The sequence below is a fragment of the Lepisma saccharinum genome, chromosome 14, assembly GCF_977018435.1.
Source record: "Lepisma saccharinum chromosome 14, izLepSacc3.1, whole genome shotgun sequence".
Classification (NCBI taxonomy): Eukaryota; Metazoa; Arthropoda; class Insecta; order Zygentoma; family Lepismatidae; genus Lepisma; species Lepisma saccharinum.
Window position 1 is genome coordinate 59,615,608 of NC_139242.1, and position 22,602 is coordinate 59,638,209.

General features: G+C 37.4%; 1 protein-coding gene across 4 annotated transcripts in view; it reads right to left on the reverse strand.

The window, feature by feature from the left end:
- Pxn (Peroxidasin) overlaps positions 1-22,602 on the reverse strand; it is a 490,196-nt gene that overhangs the window by 8,437 nt on the left and 459,157 nt on the right. For all 4 annotated transcript variants that reach the window (XM_083135735.1, XM_083135733.1, XM_083135736.1 and 1 more), the window contains 8 exons: positions 22,075-22,196; positions 20,808-21,074; positions 18,680-18,913; positions 14,849-15,056; positions 8,819-9,011; positions 5,999-6,881; positions 3,827-3,944; positions 2,652-2,863 (listed from right to left, as the gene is read on the reverse strand). In XM_083135735.1, the coding sequence (XP_082991861.1) occupies positions 2,652-2,863; positions 3,827-3,944; positions 5,999-6,881; positions 8,819-9,011; positions 14,849-15,056; positions 18,680-18,913; positions 20,808-21,074; positions 22,075-22,196 (2,237 nt within the window). The remainder of the gene's footprint in view (positions 1-2,651; positions 2,864-3,826; positions 3,945-5,998; positions 6,882-8,818; positions 9,012-14,848; positions 15,057-18,679; positions 18,914-20,807; positions 21,075-22,074; positions 22,197-22,602) is intronic.

The following is a 22,602-nucleotide window of genomic DNA, read 5'->3' on the forward strand; positions in this document are numbered from 1 at the left end:
GCATTTTCAATTTATGAACTTAGGTTATTTAAATTTCAATGGCATGTGGAGCCATTGTTTAAGAACTGAGTGGAATTAATTTTATACTGGTTCCTTCCTATTTTTCCATGACCATTTAGAGAGAAAAAAATTGAAGTGGCATGAGTTATAACTTTCCCCCAGGTACCCACGTTATTCGATGCTGGGTGGGTGCTGGGGCCGCTTCCAACGTTACAAAAGTTCCCGGTTGAACCTCGCTAACCACATGATCAGGAAACGGATTTATATGCTCTAAAAATGTGCTAACTATGTAAATACACATTTAGTTATTTTCAACAGAATATGGAGTTAAATATGGACTTAAAACTGTAAAAATTTACCTTTTTAATAATAGAAGACACTATATGAGCTACATAAAATACAGTATGCTTACATTGACATTAATTGTAAAACAACACAAAATGTGCTTGCATTTTCTGTTTCCAAAACAATGAAGAACAAAAGTTTGTTGGAAGTGTTCGAACGTGAATTTCCTTCTGCTGTCTCTTAAGATGGGTTTATATTGACTAAACCTGTGTTCAATATCGCAAGAAATAATGGGAGTGTATTTCAAATTTGTCCATTATTCGCAAGACATTCACCCAACTCTTTCTGTCACCCAGGGACATGCAGTTATTGCGCGAATATGGAGTATATGTTGAGAAATGTTCTGAAATATAGAAATAATATGCAAAAATAACTAAAATGAACTATAAATGGGGTTTTATACTCTCCACGACCGAATCCACATGGACATTGTTAGGAAAAGGATCTTACTTGCCTCCCGTTTGGATGACGATTAATCCCACAGATTGTCCTTTCAATAATGGCAATTGTCACACATCTGACATCCCTGTCAGAATTCACTCCACTCCTTCCTCACTGTCCAAAAACTGTTCCTCAGCTCCCACGTTCTCCTCACCATCCACACTCATCGACTCCAGTCTTTCACCATCCACACTCCTCGACTTCCGTCTTTCACCATCCACACTCCTCGACTCCCGTCTTTCACCATCCACACTCGACTCCCGTCTTTCACCATCAACACTCATCGACTCCCGTCTTTCACCATCAACACTCATCGACTCGCGTCTTTCACATCAACACTCATCGACTCCCTTCTTTCACCATCAACACTCATCGACTCCCGTCTTTCACCATCAACACTCATCGACTTCCGTCTTTCACCATCAGCACTCACCGACTCCCGTCTTTCACCATCAACACTCATCGACTCCCGTCTTTCACCATCAACACTCATCGACTCCCGTCTTTCACCATCAACACTCATCGACTCCCGTCTTTCACCATCAGCACTCATCGACTCCCGTCTTTCACCATCAGCACTCATCGACTCGTGTCTTTCACCATAAACACTCATCGACTCCCGTCTTTCACCATCAGCTCTCATCGACTCCAGTCTTTCACCATAAACACTCATCGACTCCCGTCTTTCACCATCAACACTCATCGACTCCCGTCTTTCACCATCAGCACTCATCGAGTCCCATCTTTTACCATCAACACTCATCGACTCCCATCTTTCACCATCAACACTCATGGACTCCCGTCTTTCACCATCAACACTCATCGACTCCCATCTTTCACCATTAACACTCATCGGCTCCCATCTTTCACCATCAACACTCATTGCCTGCCCCCATAACGTTTGCATAATTTCTTATTAAGCATTCCTTTGTCTACTTCCTGTTAGGTTAAGGATAACAGCATACTTGTCACTTTTACCCAATGCCTTGGGTACGATACGATATTATTAACAACTATGTTAAGTACTATGCATGTTAAAACTATATATCAATTTTTTTGACTGCCTTGGTGGGCAAGTACACTTGTAGAAAGGTTCCAGGTGAAACCATAACATGGGTGTGAGTGTCCATTCATGAAGTTCATCCACTCATCATTGTGACAGCTTAAGAATACAAATGCATGCATCTATCCGTTATGTTTTATAGTTGCTTATGCATTTGGTACACATTGTCACTTTCGGAACACAACAACTCTATTTTGCAAGCACATGAAATGGGAAGAAACATAGAGGAGGGAATAGATGATTTGTCAGCATCAAAATGGCCAGTATAATTTTGTTTGTATTGTCCTGTTCTTTTGTCCTTATGTGTGCTGAGTGTTCTTTGCAGCCTCAGCTTTTAACGAAAGTCAGAACATTTTAATATTTTATGATTTTAATTAAGCAACGTTAGAGTTGTTATGTGTAAAGATAAGGGGCTGGACCCCGTATAGTGTGGCGGGTGCAAAATAGCCTTAGTGCTGACGCACCCAAAATTTTAAAATCAAAATCAAAAATAAAAGAAAAATAAAAGTCAGCATCAAAGATCAGGATCTCAGAATTAGAGTTCCTAGTCCCAAGATCCTAGGATTGGTATCCTTTGGATTGCATTCCCTATTCTCAACTTATTTTTATTTCGGGAATTTTAACCCTGAGTGCAAAGCAAAGCAAGCTTTAGAGTAGTTTTATTGTTTGTTTTCATCCAGTTTCTCTCTCAATGTACATAAAAAACTAGTTAGTTACCTTTTCCTCATTACATCCGAGTTCTTCCCTTAGGCATGCTAAATAAACAAACATTTCGAGGAAAAGAAAACTTACTGAATCTTACCATGACAACATTCTGTCCAAAACCTGAGATCGACCTGCGGCACTTCCTTGCACGAAAGGAATGCTGGATTCTGACGCTGGGGCAGCACGAAGACATCGGGCGTCACGTCACGGATGTCATCTCCATCGTCGCAAAGAATCCTTCCCAGAGAAGCTTGCTTGATTTGTGTTAGCTGCTCAGGCTTGAAAGTGGCTGGGTTCTCATACCAGAATCTAGTAATTTTTGTAAAGAAGAATACTATATCACAATTCTATTTCAATGTGAACAAATGGAAAATAGCAGAAAGCTTAATAATTTCTAACGCCATTTGTTTTTTTCAAATATTTCAATAATTTGGGTGGATTTATTTGTTGTGGATATGGTCTCCCTCTCCCTTTAAACTAGTTACAATAACACGAGATCTTTATTGAAGCCCCCACCCCTTGCTTTCATTCCATCAGGAATTATTAAAATGTAGAGATTAATGAAAGAAGAGAAGTTATGGATAAATGAAACAAACAAGATAAACTTGATTTGCACAGTAATTTCCATTTTGAATGAAACACACACAGAAATGAAACTATTCATCTAATACATTAAAAAAAAATAACAGATGACTCAATTTAAATCCACTTTTTTGCTAGTTAGACTAATGATGACCAAACCTTTTTGTTTCAAAATGAGTTTTGAAGGCATAAATGTGTGTCCCCACTGGCAATCAAACCCAGGACTACAAGATGACAGTGTATTCCATCAATCGGTATGAAATTTCAATAATGAGATAGTGAAATATAATAGATGCAGCATAGGTCTGTACTTACAAACAGTACTATCTTTCTTCATCCATCCAGCATTTCAATCGTCAATATTATTATTACATCAGGGACCACAAGAAGTGCAAATTTAAAATGTGAAGCATAATACAACTTAAAAAAACTTCATTGTTTCCAACCTTGTTAACTGTAGTCAGGCAAAGTTTCTTATGTTAAGAACAAACACTTTTTTCCAAACAATAGGCACAGGCATGCTGTATTTGTAGGGAAATAATGGGAGAGGTTCAAGTTTCAGTCCAAGTGAACATGGCACTGCTATGTATTTCGGTTGTTACATATTTAAGTACTTGGGAGAATGACTGTCCCATTTAAAACAGAAGATACTAAGTGATGTGTGTGTATTTACCCAATTCACTGTCTTACCTGTCACCATCTCTCAAACGTCTAAACTGATCAACCAGAATACATCTGAAGGTGGGGCCAACACGTGCACCATCCTCTTGGTCTTCCAGGAGACCTCCAACCCAGACATCAATGTTGCCTGAAGAATACAAAACATAAAACTAGAAGCATAATTAGAACTTTGTATACAACTTATAATTCTGAACACCAAAAATTGTATATAGAGATACAAGAAGTGTGAAATGAAAGAAAGTGTAACAGGAAATAATATACAAATGTGGCTACGATAAACTAGCTTTGGAAGTTTACAGATTGCACAGTGGGATGCATAAGTATTACGAGGCACTATTTTCATTCACACCTCTCTTACATCATAGGCATTTTTAAGGAATTTAATTGTATTGATGTTAGTGCAGAGGATGTTAACTGCATTATTGATAGTTCGTTTAAAGAAAGTGAATAAACACCATGGTGATTGATAGTTTGCCTTGTAATGCTTGTGCATCCAACTGTACCAGTCAGCATTTTTGAAACCATCAAATGTTTATTAATGCATAATATATTGATTAACTATTTGGAAAAATGTTTGTTCGTGGGGAAAAGCATAATTAAAAGACCCAATATATAATCTCATTGAAAAGTAGTCAAATTATAGTTTCAACAGTTTTGGAAGTTGGGACCTGAGCATATCATGCCAATGCTCTACCAGCCTGGCTATCAGGCCAATCTTACCACAATGCACAATTGAATTACATAAAATGAAGACAATTGCATTTTATTGTGATAAAATATTTTAATTGCTTACCAATTTCCCCGACTGACTTCCATCATTCACCAACTGAGTCACCAAACGCAGAATTATTGTTTTATCCATTAATTGATTTTGATCTCTGTGATTAATTTCTATGAGACGTGATCTTACAGGAAACATTCCCTTCTCAAAAACTACAAAAATCCTCATGAGTAGAGCTCCGATTCGTCTGTAATTACATATTCTATTCCTTTCTAGATAAAAATCTTGAACACAAAAATGTCAACGAATTACATAACTAACATGATTTTGTACAAGTTTTATGTTACATATTTGCCAGGATATTACATATTTTACATATTTGCTAATTTACTTTACATAAAACAACTGATTTCGGTAACGTTTTCCTATTTTGTTACATTTCCCCATATTTTTGATCTCTGAAACATGAGGAAAATTTGTAGCTCATGTGATGTCATATTTTCTAATTAATGATATGCATAGTGATTACGGTTACCTAAAATTGACTGGCAAGCCGAAAGACATGCTGAAGACCAAAAAAAATTACTGGAACTATTATTTATAGAAAGATGCTGGAGTTCCTCCCCCCCCCCTCTTTCTGGTTACATATTTTCGTTTTTCTTGTAGGTTTAGGCAATGCACCTAGAAACTTGGCATCTGTGGACGAGAAAGCTACTTTCCTGTACATAGCAAGTTACACAATATGTTTTCCTGTACAAAAAGTACAAAAGTAGCTATGTATTTTCATTTGATTGTTCTTTCTGTAGAAGTTTTTTTTCTTAACGATTTGTTTCGATTGATTGATTTGTTGTTTTAATACCACTTTATGCACAGGAAGGCTAATCGAGACTGGACCTACAGTTTTAAGTGGGATCCGAACCACTGTGCCATGTGCCTCCACCGGGTATCGAACCCATGACTAATTTGTTTGGAAAGTTACGAAGAACTCCCTTACATATTTACATATTCTACAATAATTTGCGATTTGAAGAGTAATTAATAGTTGTCAAAAATGGTTTCTTAAATATGTACATGTTGCTGTGCTTTTTTTTAGTTTACAAATTTGATACAAATTTTAATTTGAACAACTTGTGTCCTTAAAATTATGTTGAATATGTTCAAATAAAATAAATATCATACATATTCAAATAAAATAAATATCTAGCAGAATTCTTGAAATTGTTTGGATACTATTATTAAATTACATATTCTTTAATACTACATATTTAGCTACATATCCTTTTGATAATACATATTTAGGAACATATTTTATCAATTATTGTTAGATATTTCGTACTTTTATATTACATAAAAATCCGAGGTCTACTCATCAGTGAAAGAGGTTACAAAATGTTTCAGCTACCAAAGTCTGTAAATAGTGAAAGTTCAAATGAACTGTTAAGACTAAAGATGTTACGTACCTGGGTGTCCATACAGTTGTTGCAATCTCTCTCTTACTGCTTGGCTCTTGATTTCATACTGTAGATCACTGAAGGTTTCAGCCACTGTGAGGTTACAGAACTGCCGCCAGTCATTGTAACCAGGCAGTGCATGATCCCTGCCCCTCTGAATGTTGATCGCAGCCAGATCGAGAGCTACAACATGAGCCATTTTGAACAAATGCTCCGTGAGCTCCGAGTTCAGAACCTGATGAGGTGTTTTAAGCTTCGTAGGCATTGTGATGAGACCTCGCAGTAAAGGGTCAATGCCTCCCTCTCTGACGATCCTCCAGGGTGAAAAGAAAGCTTTTTGCAGAGGAAGATCACCTTCGGGTATCGTCTGAAATGTCGAGTTCAGTCGATGAAGTATTGGATTAATGAGTGAATGCCCGAATCTAAATGCTGCCGTGGCAAACACATTGGCAATGCCAGGGTTTACATTCGGCTGATACCCTTTGTATTCACCCAGCATCTTCATCCCCTTTGGACCCAAGATGTGGGGAAGCCAGTGCTTGAATGTTATATGTTGCATCTCCGCGCCAACTACTTTTCTTGCTTCGTGGAAAAGCATGTCTCCGTCCCAGTGTGGGTTGATTCTCCTCAGTTCTTGGGCAACGCGGTTGTGCTCCCTGAACCAGACTACGTGCATCGACAGAAGCCCCAGCTGTTCGTTGGCTCTAATGTCTCCTGCGAGGAAACACCCAACGTCGCTTTCCCGAGGATCTCTTCGGCAGTCGATCGGCTGGTTACTCTGGAATGGAAGAAGATATTTGCCTGGCCTGGTAAAGATCCCATGCCGAAGTAATCCATAATCATTTGTCAGGTTGCGGAGATCTCTGGCAATGTCTTCTGAATAACCATATACCTGCAAGTAGAATTAAAACATACTGAATTGTGTACAATGAGTTTCTAACTCTTTGTAATAAAACTTTTACTTCTATTTTGATGCATGTGCAATATTTTACTAGTACCTTCGATTTGGTTCAAGGAAGTAATAAAAATTCATTGCACGGAAAGATTTGTTAGATGAATCCTTGCAGCACTCATACCTTCAGTAGCTTGATATTTCACAATTTCATGATCCTGGCAGTTCATAGAGCCAATGGAAAATGCAATAAGCAAATTGTCCATCATCATGTCAATAATGAAATAACATGAGAATGAGAATGAAAATAATAATTGACAATTTGCTGGTGGTTTGGCAATGTAGCACCAAACATGAATCATATGTTTGTAATGTATTGCACAAAAGAATGCAAGGGAGAGCCAAACAAGGCAAGCAGCTTCTGACCAGTCAGTCTAATTTGAGGAGGTGTTACTAAGTTTCTAGAATTCCAGAAGAGTTTTGATGTTTATTTGTTCATTAAGTTGTGGGCCATCACCTACAGTTGGGCCTCCCTGATGGCGCAGTGGTAGCGTTGTTGCCTCGTAATCAAAGGGTCCCAGGTTCGATTCCCGGTGGAGGCACATAGTGGTGCGGATCCCAGTTTAAACTATAGGTCCAGTCCCAATTAGCCATACTGGGCATAAAGTGGACTTTACAGTTTTAAAATCAATTTGTCACAGTAAATCCTGGAAAGTCAAGTGTTTCTTGATAAGATAAAGACTTTCCTTACTTTTCATACTGCAAGAACTAGGTTAAGATTGTGTTGTACTATTACACTTCAGACAATGAGCTGGTAAGACTGCCGAGTAATCTGTGATGACTCACGCATAAGCTGTAAGCAGAAAATTTCATCTTCCAGGTTGTCAGAATGAGTTGTGATGTAAAAGCAGATACCAATCTGACTTTTAAATGTCAAAATAACAATCAAGGGTGTGTGTGTGTTGAAGTAAGATTTGAATGGTGAATAAGACATTACACACATACTTACAGGTTTAAAAATTCTACTCAGGAAAAGTAAGTATTAATATTAAATAAATGCAAGACTCTAGGGGACTGGTATTGTCAATTTTAGCATTAGGTAGGTAGAGGTCTTGTGTCATGAGCCATCAACAAATTGTTTATGTAATGGCAGCCAGCTTCCTACAGAAGCCTTGGTCTGTAAAAATTGGTAATGGTGCTGGGAGAGACAATAAAGATGAGTTGTGCCTGTCTGTGCCAAGGATGTAGATTGCCTTTAGGTTGTGTGGTAAGGTGTATATTATGGGCTTGAGCTGACCGTTGTAATGGTTATCGAGGCTAAACCAGTATCACGCTACAACACAGGTTGTAGTAGGTGTGAAACTGGACAATTTACATGTGTGGTGTATCAGCAGTAGTTATCAGTGTTTAAAGGTATCGATATAACTTTGGCACATGATTAACCTTTCTCATTGTGGATTAATGATGGCAGGTATACAGAGCCACTCTGTTAGCCTTCCTCAAGAGACCTTAAGTAATCCTCTCTCAGTCCTTGAATGATTGAGTTAGGTTATTTCATGTTGCATTTCTGTCACTTTTGACTAATTTCGACAACGAGGATGAGTGATGAAATTGATGAAGAGACACTTACGAAGACCATTCATGACCAGGCTTGGATTCAAACCTAAAACTCCTGGTATCATAGCAATCTGTGCTAACCACTCCACCATCAAAGTCAGTACCTTGCATGGGTTCATGGATATCAGGAAATTCATGTTAATTATTACAAGGGCCTTGCAGGAATATGATAACTTCAAACTGAAGCAGTGTTTTTTGTTGGCGCAATGCTATTATGAGGAAAAATATGCCTCAGTTGCCCCTCCCTCAGATAAATTCGTGTAGATGTCAATGCAGAAGACGACTATTACTTGACCCAAATTTACTTATACAATACATACCTGTGAACCATCAATGTACGCGGTTAACTGATTTATCTGCTCCCGTGGAAATACTGTGTTGAAGAACACTGAGGTGTATCCGGAGCCGCAGATGGCACTGCTCCTTATGAATTCCATGCAACGGCGATTCCTCAGGCGAGTATCATTTGGCGGAATCTCAATTGGGAAGCACGGAGCCGTCAAGTCACAAGACCTGAAACGGTTGAGTATTTAGTTTAACAAAAAGCAGTGTAAGTCCTCTTGAGAGAAAGTTCACAATGAATGACCATTACACACACTATTTGAAATACAGTTCTCATGTACATATCAATACTTTTTACTTAGATGCTTGAGTGACTTTACATTGTCACATCATAGTATTATTCCATAAATCAATCAACCATTTCTGATGTATATTTAACCCTCCGGCAGGCATGCTGGGGGACTTTGCCATCCCACAACCACGTTTTTTTGTCGTGTCGAAACATGACTGGTGCCTCCCTGCCATCTGTTCTCGTATTCTTCCATTGGAGTTTCTGCTACCAATCGAGGAAGGCACTGTTCTTCTGTCTACCTTTGTATACATACCAGAGGTGCGTTTCCATTTGCTTGTATTCTTGGGGTAACTGAGTCTCCCCGCATGCCTTCTCATGTAACTAAAATTTCAATTATTTTATTATTATTTTTATGGTAACTTTTGTACCTATTATTAGTTTTATCACCGATCACTATTATAGCAATGAAGTTTGATTTTTATTTAATATTTCTATCGATTCATCATGCCATTTATTGGATAAACAACTTCTTACTGTATGCATGAAAAGATAAAAAATACACATTTGTAAACATTTGTAAACTCAAAGACACAAACATAGTACGTAAAAATCTTATTATTGTGCAATAGAAAATAAACAAATATAATAAAAAATGTTTAAACTAAAAGATACAAATATATTATGTAAGAACAACAACTAGTTATTGTATTAGTGCAAAGAAATAAAAAAATAAACATTAGTAAACTCAAAAACACAAATAAAGTTTGCAGGAATCTTACTTTACAAGCGAAAATGAATAGATATCATACATATGTATAAACTCAAAGATACATATATATTATGAAAGAACGACAACTTTTCAATACAAGAGTGAAAATAAATAAATTAAAAAATAAACATTTGTACATTCGAAGACACAAATAAAGAATGTAAGAACATGTCTAAATAAAGGTATTATAAATGTAAAACAAGTTAATTTTTAAAAGAAAAATGGCTGGAGTGACAAAGTCCCATGCTCATGTTAAAAAAAATAGCGTGCCTGCCGGAGGGTTAAATAAAAGAATGTTTCAATGCATCACTTGGCTCAGTGGCATACTCTCCCATGTTACCTGGTACACTGCTGGTAGACCAACTTTTTCATATTTATAGAAATTTCTGGAAAATTTGAAGTTGTCTTATTTCTGTTTTACTTGCATGCCTGCATTGCTGTTTTATTTCTATTCTATCTAATTAATATGAAATAAATATGTACACTTCGCAACATCTTATTTGACCGCCCTGTAAAATTTCAAAGTCCGAATTCGTAAATTTGGCAGCATAGCGCTTCAGAGCCAACTAAGAGTAGCCAACTTTGCAACATTTCTTCTTCCTGAATGAAAACGCTCGTGATTTTTTTTTCATTCTTTCACATTCCATAAGGTAAAGATACCCTAAAGCAGTAATAAAATATATGAGTAGATAAAAAATGTTAAGTAGAAATACGAATGTTGAAAATATTTCAAGATTCTTAGTTCTGAATTTGAAAATAGGAAAATGTATGTGCATTGTGAAACACTGAACATGTTCTCCTCCACCTGGAAAGAATTGCTGTCACATTTGAATGCAAGAAGGCAAATTTATGATGATTTTATGCAAAATGTTTAGTAAAGATACCTTGCACAACACCAAACGATTCTGCAAAGTGTGTCTTTTCCTTGGTTCTTGGCGAAAAATGGTTCGAAACTCCGGCACAATGTTGCTTCAACTGAGATTAACGTGTTTTACTGAGCTTTCTGTTAGCGATCTCCTGGAGTAATTGGTTAGATGACAGCACTTTCGTTTTTTTTACTGTTTTCGTCAAGATCGAAACATCGTAGGTTCAAATCCCACCCTTTCCTTATTATTTTTTCCTTTTTATTTACCGAGTACGAAGTGTTCTAATAACGTAATATAATATTATATGATATTACTGTAAATATTTATGCGATGCATGCTCAGTGGCGGCGATTGGGTTTCAAAACTGATGGGGCAAGGTGGGGGATGAGGGGGAGGGCAAGGACAGTTTCTTTCCCTTGGTAGATAATGTTTAGCATAGTGCTGGGTCATCTGCCCCTCCACACTCCATAATCGTCGCCTCTGTGCATGCCTCAAGTAATGTCTCTACTAATGATCTTAATCTTTCAGTGATTGGCAGGATTTTAGGAAATACTTTTCCTTTCATTCAGCTGTTATAAGTTAACACATATTAAGAACTTACATGTCAACTTTCTGCATCCGGAAATGCTGGACATAAATCGCATAAATATCAACGGAAATATCCAAGAAACGTAGATAAGCATTCTCGTCCAAAGCCGTTTACTTCCCGAAAAAGATTTCGCAAAGAAGTAGGTTTGAACCCATGACCTTCCATTCCATAAGCAAACGATCCCCCTACACCACACGGTTCACGTTATTTTATGCACTTGGTTCGGATTCCACTTTAAACTGTAGGTCCAGTCCCGATTAGCCTTACTATGCATAACGTTGACTTAAAACACCAAATCAACCAATTCATCTCCTTTCAGAGTGGGCCTTCTATGATACTGTAGTCGGCAAGAGACCGAAAATACAGTTCTGCTTCACGTATACCAGAGTGTAATTGCATTTAATATTGTGACTAATTTTACTTTAAAACTACAGATTAAAGCGATAATAGTGTCCAGAAAAAGAACCTCAAAGTAGATCTTCACACAAAGTATTTTAATCCATTTTCTAACATTTCAGTTAAGAATAATATTATGCTTTTCCATTGACCGTATTTTCGATTCATGGTGAATTTGCTAAAAGGACCATGTCAAGAAATCTAAATATGTAAATTTTACTAGTAAATGCATTTAAAATGCACGAAACAACAGGGGAGGAGAAAAATAAACATAAAAAATAAGTAACAATGCAACAAAAACTGTTAAAAATTCTGCCAATAAACTAAAAGCCAAAAAAGGCCGAAAAATGCAAAAAAAAAAAAAAATGTAAAATAGAAAGTGTTTTCCGGCTCTAACTGAAGGGAAATGGACATGATATCAGGTTTAGCAGTGTTTTAAGGGTCAGAAAAAAGTTGATTTTTCATCAACTTCCGGACCCTAATTAGTAATTATGACCATTGAAAATTTGGAGGTAGCTTACTTAAAATTTTCTTGCTGAGGGATCGTATCGTCCCATATCTCCACTTCATAATAAAGAAAAAAATCAAGTTCATATTTGGAAAATGACTTGGAGTTTTCCACCATGAAAATATGTTTTTCATAGTTTGAAGTTCGTTAGTATTATCTTTCAAGGTTTCCATTGTTTTAATTTCACACATATTTTATATTTCATACGTTCCTCTCCCTTTTCATACAGTCTGGAAAAAAGCTGAAGTTTCTTGTCAAACGGGGTCTGGTTCAAATGACTCCTTTTCGCTCTCCTGTTCCTACTTTGAACAAACAACAACAACATACTTCGTAACTAAATGATTGCTTGTTCAAAACACGGAATTTTTACACAATTTACAAAATATGACAAAACGCCAATAGACATGTTCATCATTTTTCCCTTTCAGCGTTTCTCGATTTTATCTGAATTAGTATCCTCATGAAAATTGCCATGAGGAAATTATAGATATGAAATTATGTGTGAATTGGTTTCTTGAAACTGGTAACAAATTTTAATGTCAGCTACATGTAGAAGAGGTAGCATGCTTGATTCTTACGAGGGAGGTCGTAGGTTCGATTCTCCACCTAGGCAGGATTTTTTTCAGGAGTATATCGTTGGGTGTAAAGTTTATCCACCGTGCTAAGAAGTTAACATTGGTCTCTGTATTTCACGAGAGGAAAGGAAATAGTAAGAGAAAGTTATTTCGATGATAGGAGGAAGTCACATGCCACGTGGAATGCGCAGAATCAAGTTACGTAGAGCTAAGACTGTAATGGTGGTTTCGAATATTGCAAAGTTAGTGCGGAAAGTTTGTTATATCTGATACTCGTAATTTCTGTTCAAAGAAGAGAAACATTTTAGATACAAAGCAGTGAGGAATTAACGATCATTATGAGGTTTTGAATTTTTTGTTTGTCACTCACTATATAAATACTTATTAGTAGTTTCTTATCGAATCGGCCTTCGTCGCAATAACAATTTATTTACGTTAATAAGCGATTTACTATTAGTTTTAGACGCTTGGTAAGATGGTGGTGAGGGGATTGACAACAGTCATTACGAAGGTACGCACATAAAATTACCAATCTTAGCAATTTGATCTCATTAAACGCTCTCCTTCGTTACAGTACTGCACTACATCACTACTTAACATAACTGTATATCTTTTTTTAGTATATCGAAATCAAATAATCAATATTTTAGGTGTCAGTGAAGAACAAACAATAACATAACTTAAATAACATTACATTTTGCATCCTGAATACATATATGTGATTTGTGAATTAATCATGATGTGTGTGTTAACACAACATATGAACAATAACTAAAAAGAAAAGGTTTAACTTTAAATCATGGAAAACTCCAACTTCTAAGGGGAAATATGCGCAGAAGGGACGTCCCTCAAGTGTGCATCGGATGCATTTTTTAAATATTCTAATATCAACGGTATCCGTTCAGCAAACAAAAAAAAAAAAAAAAAAAAGAGGAGAGGGTGGGATTTGAACCCGCGACCTTTCACGCTTGATGAAAAATAAGGATAGCAGCGCCTAACCAACTGCTCTACTTTAATTTAATGACGTTATTTCCTTAAAAACATGTTGGCGTTTATGAAGACTCCCACCTTCCTGTGTTTCAAGCACATTTTCTCGACACGTCGTGTAAAATATATGTTTTTGAGAACTGTTCGATATTATGCAAGGTATTGTAAATAAAATGCCGCATAAACTCCTCACAAATTTGCTTCTTTCTGCACAAACTTGATGGCAATTTCCTCCAGGTGGAGAAAAACTCTATTCAGTGTTTCAAACCCCCCAAATTTCAAGTTGAGCAAGCAGAATCGTAAATATCCTTCAAGATTCTTTTTCCAATTTATTATATCTGTTTGATTGTATATTATAATAGCGGTTTATAGTTTCTAAGTTCATGGAAAGTGTTAAATTGAAAACTTATCACCGCAGAGTTTATCGTCTAGAGGAAGGATCTACTCAAAGTTGGCTACTCTCACCTGGAGCTGAAGTGCAATGTTGCTAAGTTTACGATTTCGGGACTTAGAATTCTTTCGAGGCGGTCAAATAAGATGTTGCGAAGTGTACAATAAATAAGAATTATTGCTGTAAACCAGGTCAGATTTTCAGAATATGCCACTGACCTTGCTTAGAGTATGTTTCAATAATTACTGAATTGAAAATCAGTTGGTCCCTTTTAGTTACCACATATCGTACCACTGGCCTGGTGAGTGAGTGAGAGGGTAAGAGAGAGTGAGAGAGAGTGAGAGAGAGAGAGAGAGAGCATGTACCTAATTTATATTTTGGAGGGAAATAAAATATTGTTACTTGACTATCTCGAAAGATTGAAACTATCACTTATCCTTAGAGCGAAATGAAGGAGAATGCAGTAAACTTTGTCATGTGCATTTCAGCATAATGGGGGGAAAAAAAGTTTAATTTTAGAAGAAACACACCCACACGCTCATACACCCAAAACCTCAGCACATCATAATAAATGAGTGATGAACAGCATTAAAGATAGTATTAGACCCCTTAGATAAACATACCACAAATACTGATTCCCACACATTATGACATTTTTTATAGTGATAGGACTTTTAATTTTATATTTTTCTTACCTGCTGCAATCCACCCCATCAGCAAAACTCGCACTGCTGACTGATGGAATCGCATGGTCCAAATCGTGGTCGAGAAACTGTCCCCACTGCATCAGCATGTGGGAGCAGTGATCATCAGGCGTCACTTCATCTGTCGTGATCACTCGACTTGAAACAAGCCTTGCACTGGGTTTTGAGTAACCAAAATATTTTACACTTTTCGTCCAACCTGAAACAGAAAATTTCCACATTTAGTAACTCATTTAAAGAAAGGAGTTGTAGGAGGGAGATGTCTTGAGTTTAAATATGATTATTGAGGCTATTTCAGTTGGGCAGAAGCAAAAGGAGCCAACAACCACTTGGTGTTCAAGTCACAACCTTCGTCTGAAGGTCCTGGTTTTGTTTCATGACCGGTTCATGGGTGTATGATTGTATTTGTTCTTTCATGAATTTCATATAATCCCATTAATTGCCATCATGACAATTTAATTAAAATGTAGAAAAAGACAACAATTTCTTGCTGCCTGAAGCTAGCAATAGATAATAAGTATGAGGGGGTATCAAAAAGTTTTGTGAAACAATGAACATACATATAGTTTGCCTATCGTGTCCACTACTTAGAGTTACCCTTATACATAGTTACCATCACGTTCGATGCATTTGAGTGAGCGTTTTATCCAGCCCTCAAAACCAGTTTAAAAAAATTCCACAGAACACTCCCTGCCTCACCGTTTCAAAGCTGTTTTAACCCCTGTAGGTCCTCGAATCTCATGCCATGAAGCATAGACTTAGCTCAGACTTAAGTAGTAAAGTTCAAAGTGGGAGAAACCGAAAGTGTGGACATGACAAGGAGTGGCAGGCCATTAACGTCATTGACCGACGACAACCGCCACAGCAATGATGAGCTCGTTCGAGAGGATCGACGCATCACCATCCAGGAAATTTCTGATGCAGTGCACATGTCCTATGGGTCAGCACATGCAATGATTGAGAGTTTGGGATACCATAAAGTCTGAGCTAAGTCTGTGCTTCGTGGCATGAGATTCGATGACCTACAGGTTATCCAAACTGGTTTTGAAGGCTGGATAAAACACTGGTACAGCATGCATCGAACATGATGTGAACAATGTGTAAAGGTAACTCTGAGTAGAGGACACTACAGGCAAACTATATGTATGTTCATTGTTTTAACCTTTCCATGATTAAACAAATTATACCACAACAGGCAAAACATTTTGATACCACCTCGTATGTAAGAGAACACAAAGCTTAATTGAGGTTTTCATCTACTTTCAAAAGTGTTGCAACCACTCCATTGAAACAGAATAATAATGGCAAACACAATTGCAGTAATAAGTTTAACAACATTCAGTCTCATTCCAGATGCCTGAGAAGATGTATGTGTCTGGGTGTGAAGTGGTTGGGAGCATTACCACAGGACACTACTAATTTCTTGTATCTTACCTTTTGCTTTGGTTTCAAAGAGAGCTATCCTTATAAAACATCATACATGTCACTGTGTACTGAAACAGCAATACATAAAATAAAGCTCTTATGTGTATACACACACACACACACACACTTTTTTCTTCACGCAACTGATGTATAGACAAGGCAGAGAAAAATGAAGCCCCTCCTCCCTGTAATTTTGCAACAGTCAATCCAAGGCAAAGACCTGTAAGGATGGTTTACGGTTCAATTTTCGTTAACTGGGTCAACACTGCCAATAGTTGGGGTTCTTGATTGCTGGCCGTTTGCACCAAAAGCAACAATGCTAACCATTTCTATGATGGAATTGATGCAAGTCCCAAAATTATAGCAATTCAGTCCTGGGTGGGTTAAGGGGAAAGGCATAGAGGTGATTGCCCTGAGATGTCAAAAACTAATTGGAAGTCCCCTTCCATTTTCATGTCTAATAACAAAATAAATCACACCCCTTGATATCTAAAGTTAAGCATTCATTCAAAGATGCTAAAACGTAAAATAATACAGCGTAAGTCAAAATGATGTTCCCGATTTCATTCATTTCTTATACGAAAGGTAATGAGCTTTTCTTGCAACTTGTAGTTGCGCTGTCAGCCACCAGGAGGCAGTTTAGTCACAGTGAGAAAACTGAAGGCCGGCCGTTTGATTTTCTCTCACAGGTGCAACCAGTTTCTTCAAATGTCGCCTACCATTTTCTAATTGACTTGCCAGAAGGTGGTTCAACCCCAAATCTTGTTCGGAAAAGCTGCTGAACAAGCATGACAGACTTATTGGTATGAAAATCGAGAATACAGAATGCTTTCTGCTGTCCAGTGGTAGCCATTTTACTCACTGTGACTAAACTACTCCTGGTGGCAGACAGTGCAACTACGAGTCTGCAATAGAAAGAAAAAAAACTTTTTGAGATTATATTCCATAAAAAGTTACATATGCAAGAAAAGCTCATTACCTTTCATATAAGAAATGAAAGAAATCGGAAACATAATTTTGACTTACGCTGTATAATAACTAAGATAATGAAGGGGGTATTGCCTCCCACTTTAATGTATGAAAAGCTCCTTTGATGTCTAAAACCAACTTACCACCTCCTGCTTCAAGACAACTAAAAAGTAATAACAAATCCCCAATTCGTACAATAGTAAATAATACTTTGACAAGGTGGCTACTCTGTGATTCAGATAAAAGTCAACTATAATTCTAGGTTTTCAAGTCGAATTTTCCAAAAATTCAAGTCAGGAAATTAAAAAAAAATGGTTATAATAAAAATTAATTTGTATTAACGTTTTACATTAAACACTAATGAATAGTTCCTAATACATTCTACTATGTACATGAATAATGTATGGGTCTCCCCACCCTCTCCAAAATTTCAAAATTACTACAAAAACTACCAATTAACATGAGAGTAAATGAAGATTGACGCCCCTCCCCCCCTTGGGTGTGACATGTTGAATTAAATATGGTAATTTTTCATGTCTGTGGAGAAAATTTATGCACGATTTCTGGTGTGAAAAATTTATGCAGAACTACTGGAATTTCTAGTTGGCAGAGTCTGCTTGACATCTAAAATCAACGGATCATCCTCTCAAAGACGTTTAGAACTAATGATAAACTTCTACTGAATGTAGCAGGTGACAGCTGGTGAAAAGAAAAAAAATATATCATCTGCTCCCCATAAGAGATGTCATACCGCTACTGAATTCAGTTGTTTTGTTTGTGTAAAACATAAACGACTTGCTGTTGCATTTTTCAACAGTGCCAATGTTATTCTCTAATTATTTGTTTGAGAGGACATTATTTTCCCTTTTCTTCAACAGTTATTAGCATCTAAACTTGTGAAGTAGTATAGCATGTTTGTGCAGTCGCCATTTTTTTATTTTTAGACCTCTCTTGCTGTCTTTGAAAACTGAGGACGTAAAAAGTCTTATGGTAGTTTCAAGTCTGAGGGCGATCTGGAAGTGAAGGCGGACCTAATTACCATGTGAGACTGGTATTACATTCTTTCATGTCGCTCTCCTGTGCCGTTGAAGTTGTCTGAATCGAGACGCTGCCTTGCAGTACAGTTCCGATTTTTTCCACCAGGTGTCAGATAGTGTGTCACCCACAGAGGGTGTTCCTAAAGCCATAACTAAACACACGAATCGAACGAAAATAGCCGACTTCATTAACCTGGTGAAGCCAGTTATTTTACCTACTTGAGGAACGCACTAGCAGCTATGCAAAAGCACCAGTCACAGTGTTTTGTTTATAGAAAGCTTCCACATGGCATCTAGCGGGAAATCAGTCCTACTGGCAGAAATAGCACTGCTGCAGACATTCATGCTCATTTTAATTACATTTTAAGAACAGTTACGGACACAAACTTACCAACCGGAGTGTTAAATCCATTCTCATAAATGGGCTTGAGAAGCCTATTGAAGCCTGTGAGGGAGGCTCCCCACATCGGATGCTGAAGGTTATTGCATGTTCCGTCAAAGGACCTGTACTTTCCATGGAAGCACATATCTGTGCAATTTGTGTGCGGTCGGTGAACCATGCAACCAGACATGTTGGCCACCAGCTCAAGATGGGATGGGGACAAGAGGTCCTTGTACGAGAACTCTGCAACAGAAAGTAAAGATGATTACGGTTTACAGGGATATTAATTTTTTTCTTCTTTCATAGCAACTGTAAGAGTTTCATTTGCAAATTTAATATTGGCAGATTACCCACCGTGCAATATATTTATTTAGCATTAGTCTACTCAAAATTAAATACAGTTGGACCTCTCTAACTGAGAGTACTCAGTTTCCATTTGAATTAAAATTTTAAAACAACAGTCAACGACAGTAATACTTTTTTAAAGGTTTACCACAGTTTCACACAAGAGCACAAAATAAACAAAGCTTAAAACTAGTACTTTTCGTTAGGTTTAGTAGTCAGTCAGTACTTATGGATTTTGAAATGCTGAATGCAGATGCTGGCATACTCAGGGGGAGCTGATGGGGATACAGCCCTCTCCGAAATTGAGAAAATGAACTTGGGAGAAAAAAACGAAGTGGTAAATGTACACCCCTACCCTTTAAAAATGACGCCTGATTATCATTTTTGTCTTTGAACATATTTTCAAATGGTAATTATGAAATATTGTGTATCTTGCCCCCTTCTTTCCTACACCATAGCTACAAAATATCCATCTTTACATTCAATCCCCATCAGAAAAAAATCCTGTCAACACTAGTGCATGCGGGTGTGAATCAAAATATTGATCAAGCTTCAGTTTCAGTGAGCTGCAGTGGTATAGTCAGTAGGGTGTCTGATTGCCATGTGGGACACCCGGGTTCGATTCGTAGGGTGGGTGATCTAAGGTAGGACTTTTCCCGGCCTTTGTATCTGCATAAAGTGGCACCAAGCTGCAAATCAATCAGTACCTGCCAGGCAGCCAGAGCATGGTGCTGATCACATCACCTCCAAAATTTTTGCAGAGATCAAGAATGTTTGGGGCCATACCCCCCTTATCCCCTAAATGTGCCTTCATAGGACAGTGCTATATCAACGGGGAACTAACTTTACCTTTTACCTCAGAGCATACTGAAAGGGGAGGGTGAGAAAGTTCAATTCATTCCCTGCACTACCCTCAAACTAAGAATACTAGAAATTTCTTTGAATCTAAGGTGCACTCTTTTCACAGGTTTGGAATGTTGAAAATGTAGGTGCGACTTGGATTAATTATATTAGCATAAATTAGGGATGGGCTGATATGAAATTTTGGCTGATACCGATAAAGTACTGATACCAATAACAGATATTCTACTGATCAGATATAAAATTAGAAATGCTCCTTGAAGAACCTGAAAGGTTCATTGACCTCCTTAATACATGTGTGTTTCAAGGTGACTGCAGTGAAATTTTTCAACATTTAGTTTCTTAGAAATTAGGGCATGGAGATTATCCATAAAAATTACAACAAAATGGCAGAATTTTTCACTAAATTATCAGATATTTATCTATATATCGGATCGGTAAAATAATCGGTAATTTTACCGATAAACCGATACACCTATATCAGCTGATACCGATAAGAGTACCGATTAATCGGTCCCATCCCTAGTATAAATACACCATTGCATTAGTGTAATATAGCGTAAAGTGCTGTTATTGTTCAAATGGTACATTTAAATTTAAATGGTATTATTCTAATAAAGTATCTGTATTATGCACATTTGTGCACCTTAAATTGAAGTAATTTTTTTTACCTCAAAAGCTGAAGCACTATTTAAGATGCACTTTACATTTGACAACATCTTGGATTCGAAGAAATACAGTACGTAATGCCCTCTCCCACTCCTCTTGTCAACTCAGCTGAACTTTTTTCATGAGTATGGGAACAATCTGCATCATATGGAAAATAACTGCATTCCAAATGTAGTATTTGAAATCATGCCCAGCTTTGATGCACAACAGAACTGAACTTGTAATCTGCAATTGCACTTTCTCGTCATTACCAGCAACTTACCTGACAAATTAAATTTCATCCCAGCTTCCACGTGCCTTTTGATGTTCTGCAGGGTTCTCTCGTATATCTCCGCCGAACGAGCCACTTCTCGAGCTGCAGCATTGGGGAATCTGAACAATCGGAGAAGTTCACTCGGCGTGGGCTGAGTGTGTCTCTCGCGGTTGAAGAGATTCTGTAAGGTGCCATTCACTGCTTTGTCCACTGCATTGCGAGCTTCCTCCAGGGATATTCTTACGTACCTGTCACCAGGACCAATTAAAGGCTCATCTGAAAATTAACAATATAAATAATAACTTTCATGTAACCATGCACAAGTATATTTTACACACACACAATTAGGACTTCATGCACTCGTTCTGCAGTAGAATATATGTCACCAAATGGATGGATTGTGGACGTCTTTTGTGGCACAATGGTGCACAACTCGGTGCACAATATATATTAATTATTTTTCATGCTAAACTATGAGGCAATCTTTAACTATACTTAGCACAATACTTGATACATAGCAGTGCTACATTTTGCAACAGAATATCTTGAGTAAATTACCCTTTTTTCTTCTTCTTTGAATTGCGCTTGTGTCAACATTGGGAAAACCTTGAAATTCTATTTGGTGAGACTCGGTGGCCCCACAATAAATCAAAGTGAATAGAAAAATTCAGCAATGTAGCATAATACAATTGTAGCGAGTATAGTTGAAAATGAGCAACGGTTCATCGTAAACGATTTTTCCAAAAAAAACACTGCCACTTATTCCCAAATATCGGTTCTAGCAATGGCCTAAGCACTTGAATGGAAGTACTACAAAAGACATTTCCCTGAGAAAATATTTTTATCAGAATATCCAATAACTGAACTGTTCTTACCTGTGAAGTACAAGTACCTAGTGTACTACTCAACTTGAAAGCATGTTTCTTTATATCTTTAGTATTGAATAATACAATTTGAAAATTTTTACAATTAAATATCCAAGAACTTTCAACATAAATTTGAACAATACAATAGTACTGCATTTAAGATTTAAAATTCTTCTACGTACACTCTCAGTTGTTGCCACAATGTTAGTCAGCACATATTGTGTCATTTCCGAAATGAATCAAACCCAGCCCCATTTGCACCAAATATGATAGCATAAATCATCTGCTGTGGGAGCATCAAGGCTATATAGGGAATCTCATATTCAAAACTTGGGCATTGGGAAATGGAAAAAGGAGAATAAGAATCCAGATCTATTGATTTCTGTGTTTCTATGGATTCAGATACGAACCTTTAACTGTCAAGTGACCCCGTGCTGATGTTCTTCCATTGTCATTGGCTGCTGAGCACTCGTACATCCCTTCATCTGTCTTGGAAATATTATACACATACAGACTGCCATCTGGAGAGATCCTAGAGAAGGGGTGATGCTGGGCGTTAGAAATCTTGAAAAAGTATCTTACACAAGGTACAGGGTAGTCACAAAGTGGGCATACCCCTCCTTTATTTTCGACACTAATAGTAATAGTCTGATTACTTGATATGAACACATACCTGTGTCATTGATTAACCACCTCTGGAACTTCTTGGAGGCCCTTCAGAACGTTATTGAGGGGAACGTCACCACCCGGAAAAAGGTCTTATTCACACTTGCATCGCGAAGTGTTCCAAAATATGGCGCAGAGTTTGGCCGTGCTACGAAAAAGACTGTCTCCATACCGATGTCCGGAAGACACTTAAACCATCAGATATGTGTTCATATCAAGCATTCAACCATAACCATCGTAGTGTCGAAAATACAGGGGGGGGGGTACGCCCA